At 39.6% G+C, this 13,058-nt stretch overlaps 1 protein-coding gene across 15 annotated transcripts in view; it reads right to left on the reverse strand.

The window, feature by feature from the left end:
• ANKS1B (ankyrin repeat and sterile alpha motif domain containing 1B) overlaps nt 1-13,058 on the reverse strand; it is a 1,051,872-nt gene that overhangs the window by 296,086 nt on the left and 742,728 nt on the right. For all 15 annotated transcript variants that reach the window (XM_040637361.1, XM_040637360.1, XM_040637359.1 and 12 more), the window contains one exon: nt 10,521-10,619. In XM_040637361.1, the coding sequence (XP_040493295.1) occupies nt 10,521-10,619 (99 nt within the window). The remainder of the gene's footprint in view (nt 1-10,520; nt 10,620-13,058) is intronic.

Raw genomic sequence — 13,058 nt, forward strand, 5'->3', positions numbered from 1 at the left:
AGAGAGAGAGAGAGAGGAGGGGGAGTGGCAGAGGGGGAGAAACTCAAGCAGACTGTGCACTGGGGCTCGATTCCATGACTCCGAGATCATGACCCCAGCCAAAATCAAGAGTTGGATGCCTCACCGACTGAGCCACCCAGGTGCCCGAGATATGTTCTTTTAGATCTCTTCTGTGAATTTACATAGTTCTGCTTTTCCATGAAATCACAATGGCTTTAGCAGTTTACTGGAACTGTACTGTCAAGGTCTGCCCACTCAGCTTCTCAGGTCACTTCTGTGACATCCTATGCTGCATATCTTTATCGAGCCCTTGCTGTTCAAAGTACTCTCTGTATCCACTCCTCTGTCACTTGCCACTTAGTGTAGGGAACTGATTGCATTACCCCTAAGAGATGCAACCAGGATGCTCTCTCAGTATTGTGTTTATTCACTTAATTTCTTAGATAGAAAGGCCCTAGTTATAATTTTTTTTAAAGATTTTATTTATTTATTTGACACAGAGAGACAGCCAGCGAGAGAGGGAACACAAGCAGGGGGAGTGGGAGAGGAAGAAGCAGGCTCATAGCGGAGCACAGAGCCGGATTTGGGCTCAATCGCAGGACCCTGGGATCACGCCCTGAGCTGAAGGCAGACGCTTAACGACTGAGCCACCCAGGCGCCCCCGTAGTTATGATTTTAAACACCTTTTCTTCTAGCTCCTGATGGGTTAAACAATAATCCTAAATGTAGTAAAAAAAAATAATTTAGTGGATGATGATGAGATTCAAAGGTTTTGCCCTCTTCTTATCTAGAGAACGAATAATTTGCTCTGTGAGAAATCCACAAGTAAGAATGGAAAGCTCCCTGTGCAACGCAGTCATGGGCATTTTTAGCCAGAGAATTATACCAGGAAGTCAGTCCATTTTTGTTACTGTGTGGTACCAGGCAAGAGCAATGGCAAAAATTCATTGAGCTTTGGTAATTTAATGAGCATATTAAACAATTACAAGTGGTTATTCCTAGTATTAATTTAGTGCTTCTAAATGCCAGGCGCTTCCTAGGGATTTTTGAACTTGGAACTCACCATAACCTGCTGTGGTAGGTTCTACTACCATCTCCATCTCACTGAGGAGTTAACTGGGGACTACCGAACATAACAACTTGCCCAAGTGACCCAAGTGGTAGGTGGCTAAACTGGGATTAAATTAGGTTAATTTAAAAGCTCACGGGAGTTCATTTTTGCCAAATTCCAAATTCTTTGAAAGCGCCTTACTTGGAGTATATAGCTTAGTCATCTCAATATCCCCTTAGGATCCTTCTTGTGCTTTGACATACAGTGTTTAGACAACACAGTGAGGTGGTAAAGAACCTCAGGTAAACTGCCTGGGTGTGAATCCTAGTTTGCCCACCTAAAATTAAAATACATTTGTATACCCTCTTCACTCTGTCTACTCCCTGTCTAATTAATTTTTCTATAGCACTTATCATTACTTGAAATTACACGTTTACTTCTTTTTGTCTGCACACCACCCCCCCCCCAGGATGTAAGCTGCAAGAGGACGGTGGCCTTGTAGGTTTTGTTTCCTAACATCAAATCCTCAACACCTAGAAGAATACCTGGCATGTGGCAGGTGTTTCATAATATATCTACTGAATGTATAATAGGAGATTCACTTTGCTTATTGTGTATGCCTGGAGTAGTAATTTTTAATGGGATGAAGGAACCCCACTTTTTTCTTGGTTCACCTTCAATTTTTTAAAAAATTTATTTAGTAAACATAAATATAGCACATAGGATATGCCAGGGCTCCATTTTAAGTACTTTACAAATATTGACTCATTTAAGTCTCACAACACCCCTATGAAGTAGGTAAAATCAAACTTAGGGAGTCTGGCCATGTTCCCAACCATTACGCCATACTGCTTCCTGGCTGATTCTTCTAAAAATGTCATCTCCATGGAGCTTAATGCTCTGAAGATATGTCTTCATTCTCTGCTAGAGAGTGCCCTTCTCTCTTGCCCATCTTTCCTTCCTCTCTACTCAGATCAAAGAGGAAAATAAATAATATTATTTCAGCTATTTTATTTTATTCCATTATGCTTTTCCTTCTTTGAAACAGCAATGGCTACTGTTAATAAAGCTTTCCGAAGGCCACCTTCGCGGGTAAAGAAGTGGTTTGACTTCCAATGGCCACAGACAGCTGACATGGTCTCTGTCTGCCCCTCTTCTTTTCCCTGTCTCTTTCCTACTTTTTTAGAGCTTTTGGATCCCTGGCAGGGGTCCTTCCCTTCCAGTTTTGAAAAGGGATTTTAGTGATTTAGGGAGGTTGCAAAAACTACCTTTTAAGCCTGAAACTTAAAGAAAGGCCCAATATTGTGAACAATTCTTTTTCTTATGTTTAGTCATTTTGGTCCTTTCCTGTTCTTTTTACAGTTTCTCTCACAAATACACAGGCGTCCTCAGAGCCTTGGGTCTCTGATGTGGCACAGTATTCGCCCGGGAGGCACTTGTCATGAGCACAGACATTTGGGATTTAGTTCCACTTCTGTCGCTAAGAAACAATCTGCCTCAGGGCAAGTCATTTAATACGCCCTAGACTTGGTTTCCTCACCTGTGAAAGACTCAAGAGAGATACTGAGCTGGATGTTTTCAGGTCTTTTGCGGCTCTAAATTGTGATCTTCTTGGAAGAATTATGTAAGGAAGGGAAAGCGCCCAGATATCAAAGTTCCTCTACTGTTACTACTGATTGCAGTATTACTCCAAGGGAGCCATTGTTCTTTATTAAATGGGGGTGAACTCCTCAAAACTGAAGGATGACAGCCGCTGGGGGTGGCAATAGATCGAAACCTATTTACTTCCAGAATTCCTCCCTTATTGCTCTGTCAATATCAGGGGGGGTTACGAGCAAAAAGGGATATTTCAGCTCTCTGGTCTACATAATAAACTATTCCAGGATAAATTCATTTAAAAGAAAACATTAAAAGACTTTCCCCCTTTAGCTTAGGAGGAATGCTGCTGTCTTGCTTTCTGAAACTGCAGAAAAATCTATTTTCTATGCAGCCCAATCAGCTATAGCTATTTCGTACTCTGTATGTACTGGGCTCTGTCATTTCAGAGGGCCCAGAGAACTTTATAAGCACCAGCCATTCCTTCTCCCAATGTACTCCTGAACAACAGACTAGTTATGGGTCTCCACGTGTAAACAGAAAGCATGAGGCATGGGGGAAGAGGTCACTCTAGGAAAATGTAGGCCATCAGGGTTGCAAGGCTAAGAAATAATAGAAAAGATCTGAATGATTTGCTGTCCCTTTAAGATTTATATACTACAAATTACCTAAGTTTTTCACTTTGAGGTCAGTTAGTCTGTCTTCCTTCCCTATTCTCCAACAGCCCTAATGCTTCTCCTAGAAGTAAGTAAGCTTTTACACTGAACTGACTGATCTAAGTGAGCATATCTGTTTGTCACAGAATCATAAGACATTTGCAGAACTGAATGGAACTTGAAAGGACTCTCAGAACACCACAGTTTGTCTCACCAAGGACTAGACCTAAAGGAAATAGAATACCCTATGCTTTTGGTTTGACTGTGGGTTCAATTGTATATTAACTTTAAGTTAGGGCCCCTAATGTTAACGGTGCATGTATGTGTGTCGGATTTTGTTTAGGAGTCTATCTTTAACCGGATGTTCATAGGGTGGTAAGTCAACATTGGGTGGCTTTCAAAGTTTAAGATACCAGCTGGTGAAAACAAAGAAATGCAAGTAAAAGAATGAGGGTAGATGGAGAGTGAGTGATGGCATGGGAGAATGAAAAGTTACCCTGTCAAATGTACCTTGAGAGCTTCTGTGCCTGCAGCCTACATTTTGTCATTGCCCTTCTGAAAAATAGCAATAGAAACAGGAATGAGCTTCTATCATTTTTCTAAGTGACAGGGAAATAAGACTGAACCTTCCTTTCTAGACTTTTAAAGAAATTACATTGGCTAAACACTTTTTCCCTAAAGCTTATATGCATCTTCATCAACCATCACGACTAGAATTAACACAGATCTGAATTTTAAGGAGCTTAAAAGAACTAGAGTCTTTAAGAGCATAGGTTTGGACAGGAAGCCATATTGGCATAATGGCACATCCTTTTGAGCTCTGAAATAATCCATGATCCCATTGTAACAGCTATAACTAACTCTGGTTCCCAGTGATGTGTTTTATTAATAAAGTGTTTGGAAACAAAACTAGTATTTTTGGAGGGGCAGGGTTTGTATTCTCTGGTTTGCCACAGTTTCCACCACTCCATATTGTTTTGTCTTCAGTAGTGTTTGAGCTCTCAATCCCTGTCAGTTTATCTCTACATCCTTGCCCACAAGCTTTTTTTGGTCAACTGTTGCTTTTATCTCTTTGTTCTGATCAGGCTTAAGGTTACATGGTCCCTTTTACTTCTAGGTTTGGTTGTTTTATTTTTTAATTTTTAAAAAAGTTTTATTTATTTATTTGAGGGGGGGGTGGGGCGGAGGGAGAAGGAGAGAGAGCATCCCAAGCGGACTCTTTGCTGAGTGTAGAGCCCAACATGGGCTCAATCTCACGACCCTGAGATCATGACCTGAGCTGAAACCAAGAGTCAGATGTTTAACTGACCGAGGCACTCAGGCGCCACAGCTTTGGTTGTTTTCAAAAATGTGTTTGCTAACATCCTTAACATCTTGTCCAGTAGATTTTGACTAATTCACTTTCCTAATATAGATGGAAATATGCTCCTTTCAGTGGTGAGGCACCAATGAAGAACGAACATGTTTGAAAAATGTGTAATGTTTTATGGGATTGCTGATTGTATGTATTACTTAGATCAGTGGCATTTAGATCATGACGTCTTTATGTGTAATTGGCATATCTCCGGGGTCTCTAATTTGCGTATCATTGTATCATATCAGCCTCTTTCACACCTAACTCTACAGACCAGAGATATGTGCCTCTTTTTTGAGTGGCAATTGCAAATGTGGCTTCTAAATCATCTACTTGTGAATATCATAGTCCCATGAAGATAGCTCATGGAAATAAAAGAAGCCCTTTTTGTTGTTATTGCTGATAGGTTATTCCACTTTAACCACAAACATAGACCTGGAAACTAGACTGTAAAGTGGACCATTATAAAGTGTATTTGCAGTGAGCAGATATTTGAGGTGGTCCCCCAGTGATCCCACCTCCAGATAGTCACTGCATCTCTAAACACCTCCTCTTGTATGTGAACTTAATCTAGTGACTTGATTCTCGTGAAAAGAATATGGCAAAAGGATGGCATGCTACCGAAGACAGTGACTTCCGTCTCCCTAGCCCGCCGTTGTCCTCTCACTTGCTGTGCTGTTGAAGCCAGATGCCCGCTGTGAGATACATTATGGTGAGGCCCACATGACAAGGAATTGAAGAAAGCCTTCAGCCAACAGCTTGTGAAGCACTTGAGGCCTCAGTCCAAAACCCCCCAAGGAACAGAATCCTTCCTACAAACAACCATGTGAGTGAGTGAGGCAGTGGGTACTTTCCACTTGGGTCTTGAGATGACCATAGCCCTGCTAGAGACACAGAACCAAGGACTCAGCCTAGCTGCCCCTGGATTCCTGGTCCACAGAAAGTCTGCGATAATAAATGTTATTTTTATATGCACTAAGTTTTGGGGTAATTTATTATATAATAATAGATAACTAACACAGAATCTTGTTTCTTGTTTTTCTGTTGGAATAACAAATAACTGTTTTTTGTTTTTTTGTTTTGTTTTGTTTTTACCAAAACCTCAAACTTAGGATAGGAACGGGGGTAATTTAATCCAACCAGAGGTGTTCAGTGTCATTCAGTGAAAAAAATAATTGAAAGTATGTAGGCCAAAAAATACTGATTAAATTGAATTGAACTTAGAAATAATGAGCAGCTGAAATGTAAATGTTCATTATGCAGTAAAGTAGAATTAGGCTAACAATGATGAGCAAAACTATGAACACCAGAAACCATGATCAAGAGTCCTGTGGTAATGCACTTACTAGACATCAAATATTGTTGAGTTTGAGTTTTGAAGAGCTCCGACATTTAACTGAGGAAAATGAGCAGGGGAGGAGAGAGAGCATCAGGGTGGCAGGAAGATAACCAGGTAATGAGGAGTCTAAAAGAAGAACTGACAGCTGACATGAGTATAGGAATCTACTAAAGCTGAAGTGGGGTGAAGGTGGAAAGTGGCATATGGACTTTCTTCCCTACTGGTTACTGATTACTTTAGCACTGGTTGTGTGGGGTGGTAGCACAGGAACCAGTTAGACCCAAGTAGGTTGAAGGATCGGTGGGAGCACAGTAAAGGGGATAGTGAGTATAAACCACTACTCAATAAATCCAAAGATAAAAAACATAAAAATATTAGGAAAGAAAATACTGAAAAAGAAGCGAGCATGTGACATAAAAATTGCTGGTGTGCCGAAATACATCTCGAATTCAGGATGAGAGAGATTAAGAGAGCAGACACATGGGCTTTGACACAAGTCTTGCAAACCTGTAAAATGAAATGCTCTGAATTCCTGACTTTCAAGTGTTATATTGTCAAAGGGCAAAAAACATTACACCTTTTAAAAAGGATTTTGGAGGATTATCCAAATACTTGGTCATATGGAATTCTTACCTGGAAAAAGGCAAATTATGTGTTGCAAATAAGTAATCAGATTATTTCTTCAAGTCTAGGGGACAGAAAAAGTCCAATATGCTTACAGTTTCTGTGGGAGTAAAAAACAAGCCACCTTCTCATGAAACTTCTGGTATGTTTCCTTTCTTAAAGAAAGAAAAGGGTGAAATGTGATCTTCGGAAGTTCTGAGAACTTTTAGACTCAAGAAAAGACTGAGCTGGGGTTGGTGAGGAAAGTGGAGACTGGGTGAAAATGGATAATTGAACTTTGTTACTAAAGATCAAGCATTATAAAAGACAGAGGGAAATAACGAGTGGAAGAGAGGAATTAATGTGCTTACTGTTCTAACTATGTCTATGCTTAGAACACATAGAATACATTCCATGTGTTTGAGGTATCAAATGTTCTTGAGAACATGCAGACCTTTGTGTTGGTGAATATTTCAATATTAAGAAGGGCATATTACAGAAAAACCATTCTTACCAAAGGAATAAACTTTTGTCTTTGAAACTTGAAACACCAAATACAAATAAAGCACGAAAAACATGCTTTGAAGTGTGCTAACAGATCAAGACTGCATTTAGCAAACCACCTTTTCTCTGTTTAGGAACAATCTCAGGGATTCCAAAACACAATATGTTAATTAAAGGATTTCAGGTAGCAATCATGGAATATTTTTCATGACAGATGAAGAACACAGATATTCTGAAGACTAAAATTGCATAAACAAAACAAAGAGACACTGTGTCCCTTTTGCAGCAGTGCAAAGTTAGAGTGAATGCAAATGAATGTGCTGGCAGTAAAATTACACTATTAACCATCTGAAGATTGGGCTCATTACCTAAGAAGGCAAAGCATCAATTTGTAGCATTATAACATTCTGTTTGTGCTGCCGAACACGTGTTTGGATGTTTTTATATATTCTCTACTCATTTGGGTGCATAGTAAGCACTTTCGCATCAGCCTCTTGATAAAAGCTTAATTTTGTATTGTTTCTGTTATATTGTTTTCTCTAATGGGGATGATATTTTGTCTTAAAAATAAACACTCCATTTATTCTCCAAATAATTCTGAGTTTAGGTTCTTCTGTTTCGCATTATCAAATGGCATATACACAAGTACAGATATATCTTAAAATTGAAGCACTTTTTGATTTGAAAAAGTGTATATTTGAATACCAGGAGGAAAATATTCTTTCAGTAACTTATTCTTTCATTCTTTTAATGCACGTGTATTGAGGTAAGCACATTGGGAAATTCAAGGATGGATGTGACACTGTCTCTGCCTTCAGGGTGTTTCTAAGGCAGAAGTGGTGGAGTATTATTAGTACCTTCAGAACAGGCAGAGCTATCAAATCTCAGAAGAAAGAGACAGCAGTGTATTACTGCCTTCAACAAACATTTTTGACTGCCTACGAGGTGACTGGCACTGCTCTAGGGGCTGGGTATATAGAAGGGAAAAAGACAGTTAAGGTCCCTGAGCTCATGGACCCTGCATCTTGGGGGAAAGGTGAAAAATAAGGAAAAAACAAACACATAAATAATATAACTTCGGGTAGCCGTAAGTGCCATGGAGAAACTAAAATGGGGTAATACGAAGGACAGAGATAGTATGCGAGGAGCGTGACTTTGAGGTCCTGAAGGCCTCAGTAAGGAGACAGCAGCTGAGTAGAGATTTGATGATGTATTTTCAAGTGTATGAAAATCTGAATAAAAGGCTTTCTAGGCAAAGAGACCGGTATGGAAAGGCCTTGAAGCAAAAATGAGCTTGGTATATTCTGGAACAAAAAGAAACCACATAACTAGAGTTCAGGAAAATGGGAGAGTGAGAGTTGAGGCCATGGAGGTGGGAAGGGGCCAGATCCTGTGGACTTCTGTAGGCTGTGATAAAGATTTTATTCTAAGTTACAAGGGAGTCCCATGGAGACTTTAAACAGGGTGTGGCATGATCTGATTTACATTTGAGAAGGACCATTCTGGATGCTGTGTGGAAATTCAAATGTAGAGTGATAAGAAAGGTAACTAGGACAGAGATTAGGTATCTATGAATTATCCGAGCTAGAGAGAACCAATGAGAAATTGACTCCTCTAGTCTAACCTAGAGATGACAGATTAGAACCCATTGTGGCAGTCTAGTTAATGGTGGCAGGTTTGGACTAGGGTGAGAATTACCAAGGTGAGAGAAGTAGTTCCATTTTAGGGAACGTTTCAAAAAGAAAGTGGTATGGAACTATTTGAGCTGAACTTGACAGGCTGGCTTGTGACAAGGGGGTAGTCACTTACTGATTTATTGAGTGCCTGCCAAGGGCTGCACACTGGGCTCAGTGTTGGGGGTAGCAGTGAAGTCCTTGAGGACAATGAGGAGCAAACTTGCTGAGGAAGTAATTTTAAGATACAAAAGTAGTGAGGTGAACAATACGCTTATAAGAATTACTTCTGGAATTAGTTCTAAGGCCACTTTATTTATTCTTTTCCTTTTACTGTAGAAAATTGTATGATCAAACTCCTTTGTATGCGTAACTCTCCTTGAATTTGCAAAAGTGTTAAGCTCTATCAGTAGACACTCAGTTCACTGTCAGTTGGCAAATTTCATCAGATCGCTTCCTTAGAAACAGTGGTTAATATTTATCTTTCTCGTTCTGAGGAGAAATTACAGCCTCATTAGAAAGGAGAAGAGCAGAGGAGAATACAAAATATATGGTAAGTTCGTACATCTAGGTGCAAGTCTAACTGCATCTGCTTTCAGTCCTGCCCCCTGAATCTGTTCCCAGCTGGCTGACCCTACTGCAACTTTCCCTCCTTCTCACGCCTATTGTATGTTGCTTCCAAAACTGACTGGCCTAAAGTAGTCCAGTCATGTCTGTTCCCCAGTGCCTACAGAACAAATTTCAAATTCCTTAGCCTGACACAGAGTGACCCAACCTACTTTTTCTGCTTTATCTCTGATCATACTCTCTACTCTCTAATTGTATTAATCACACTGGATTTTTTTTCCTTTTTAAAAAAATATTTTAAAAACTGTGGTGAAATGGCAAACAGAAAATTTACCATCTTAACCATTTTTAAGTGTACAATTTAATGGCAATGATTGAGGACATTCACATTGCTGTGCAAATCCCACTGCATTTTAAATCATGCAGAATCACTATTCCCTTAATACTTTTGGCTATTTATATTTATATTTATATGATTTCTGCTGCTCCCTGAAATGCTTTTCTTTTCCTTATCAGTTAGAGTCTGACATACCTTGAAGACCAGGGCTCAGATCCTACCTTTTGCTTTAGGCTTCTATGAAACCTTATCCGGGAACAGAAGGTCAACACTGTTGCTAGGTAACATAGTACTTACAGTTCAAATGACATGTTGGTTGGCAAATTGCATCTAGACTGGGAGGATTTATACATAAACTATAAAAACCTGATGGGGATGTGATACTTTGGTCTTCCTTGAGTGATGATTAGGCAGATTTCTTGCCCCTGGAGGCTAAGTCTATGGAGTTGTACAAGAGATAATACCTCTCATGGGGCATGAGACTTCTAATTCAGGAACATTTCCACGCCCACCCAATATTGATCTTGTCTTTTTGTACCTGAGCCGTCACCTGAGAGGCCTGGGCTGATGTTTATACCAATATAAGGACTCGCACTGAAGAGAAGCCCTGAAGGTGCCCTGCTGGTCAGTGGTGTTTCCTATATGACATCCTCTCCTCAACCTAAAGCCAAGTTTGGCCCACAGCAGTCTTACAAGTCTGAATGTTTCACTGGACCTAAGAAGAACTGCTTTTGGGAGTTGCATCAATATGTAGAGATGTTGTCCTAAGTACTAATAGCTCTTTCTCATCTAGACTGAAGACTGCTGTACATAGGGCCAGGCTAAGAAAGCATTGCTTACCTTTGGAAGGAGCTGGATTGCCTGTAGAATTCTTTGTCTGTGCCCAGAATTAAGGATTCCAATTTCCAACAAATCCTGATCTTCCATAACATTGCTTCCCTGAAACAAACCCAGAAATGTTACAAGTTAAATCAGGTATTTTTACTACGGGTAAATAATGATTTATTTAATGCAAAGAAAAATAACCAACAAGTGAGCTGATTTTTACAAACCAAAACAGTCATTCTTCTGTGAGGGTGAAGGCAATTAGGAGGTCACCTATGTGACTGAGTTGAAGGTTCTGGGAAAGCTTCCTTCCTCTCAGAAATGCTCTCATGGCTTACTATTTATGGTTCAGTTATTTGCTTTGGGGATTCATTCCTGTAACCTAAAACTCTGTTCCCATAAAAATGTAAATCTTCTGAGAAGAGTTGCCAGTTAGGATCTTCAGTGATCTACCTATACATTGACATGAACGAATCAGTTTTTTCTTCCCCTGAAAACAGATTGTGAGAGGAGGACTGATTAAAAAATTGAAAGATACTAGGTGGGTTAAAAGTGGGAATTGATAATTAATCTTAAAATACTGAATGCCAGACATCTGATCAAGATATGGGGATACAACAATGAATAATTTGCAGGTCCCTGCCCACAAGTATCTTTATTCTTTCCAGTCCAGGGACGGAAACAGATTTTCAAAGGCAGGTAGAATGCTGTGAATGTACTATGTGGTGACACACGCTTGGGAACCCCAAGAGGACCTGGGGTGTGTTTTCAGTGGAGATGATGTCTGATCAGATATCTGAAGCATGGTTAGGACTTAGCACTCAACAGAGGAAGGACACAAGGGAAATTATGTACAGTGTCCCATGGGTGAGAAAGAACATAGCATATTCGGAAGCACTGGGTTCTTGAATGAGCTGGAGAGGGGAACAAAAGATAAGGCTGGCAAGGTAAGCCGAAGCCAGACTACATGCACATTGTTCGCCAGGCTGGAGAATTCAGACTTCATCCTGACCATAACAGGGAGCCATGGACAGATTGTTAAGAACAGGAGTTACATATGAGATTCCAAATTTAGAAAGATCAATTTAGTTTAGTTTTAGAGCAATTTAGTGGTTGGGCCTCAGTTTCCTTACCTATAAAATGACAAAGTTGAGCCACATGACCTCCAAGGACCAGTCTAGTCCTGAATTTCTTTGATTTCAATGATTTTTTATGCCTTTGATTAATATTCTAATATAGAAATTTATAGATTGCTTATTTTGTCCCTTAATTTTAGTCTTTTGTAGCTTGTAAGCTAGTGTTTCCCTTTAAATTGAGGGGTCTATAGAGAAGTTCAGAATTCAGATCACTCCTTTCCTGAACAAATCAAACTGTCTTATTAATTTATAACAAAAACACTTATGAGCAAAAATTGCAGAACAAATACTTATGGAGAGCAATGGGTACTGACAGATATTTAAAGCAAAAGAGAGTGAATTAGGGCAATCCTGGGAGGATGGAGACATTAGGAGCTACTGCAGTTGTTCTAGAGATGATGTGGGCTTAGACTGAGGTAGTGGCGGTCATGGGAGATAGAAAGAGATGGGTGCGTTTGAAACTATCAAGAAGTTTGACTGAGTGACTGAATACGTGGAATGATGGAGAAATGCAGAACACACAATAGTTCCAGGCTTGGGCAATGAGGGTAAATCATGATGCCTTTTCCTGATGTAATAAAGGAGGATGGGCCAATCTAATGTGGTACAAAGTGAGACTAATATCTTTCCCTGTACAGGGACAGAATAGATGAATGTCAACAATTTACTATCAGACTACACTATAAAATGGATAATTGATTGTTCTTAGAAAGATTAAAGCCATAAGAATGGTACCATAGCTAGAGATTTAAAATGTGCATTCACGGGACAAAAACATCCCACCTACTCATCGTATCATTCCTATGCTTAAGCTACCCCAGCCTTCTCAGAGGAGGTAGAATGATCCAGGTATATAGCAGCATGATAATGAAAAGCCTAATGAAAAACAAATAAAGCCAGTCTTGGCAAAATGCCACAGGAAACATTGGTCTCAAGAAATTACTCTGTGCACACAATAGAGCATGGCTAAGAATATAAATGGCTTCATTTTGAGAAAGCATTATTATTTTCAGAAATGGACCAGTATGTCATGAGTAGGATATATGATACCATTCTGTATTTGATTTTTAGTCTTTAAAGGGCTTCCAAAAGGAGTTAAAAGGATCTTAAAAAACAAAAACAGAAAAAAAAAAACCAAACACTGAGAAACAAAAAACTTTGTCCATCTATGTGTTAGACTATTATCAGGTTTTCCATGGGCTAAATTAGCAGCCCACAATATCAGCTCACAGACATTCTTTGGTGTGTCTGTGTTTCTCTTCTGTCAGCGTGTCTTCTGCTTCAGTAATTATAGAAACCTACTATCTATAGGTAATGATGAAAATTTGATTTCAGTTTTCGAATACTGAAATGATTTGAAGGATTAAATCCTTAAAACCACTGTTCTGCCTCTAAACTACCAATGTACCATCTTCTC

Source organism: Ursus maritimus, unplaced genomic scaffold, assembly GCF_017311325.1.
Source record: "Ursus maritimus isolate PB19 unplaced genomic scaffold, ASM1731132v1 scaffold_21, whole genome shotgun sequence".
Classification (NCBI taxonomy): domain Eukaryota; kingdom Metazoa; phylum Chordata; class Mammalia; order Carnivora; family Ursidae; genus Ursus; species Ursus maritimus.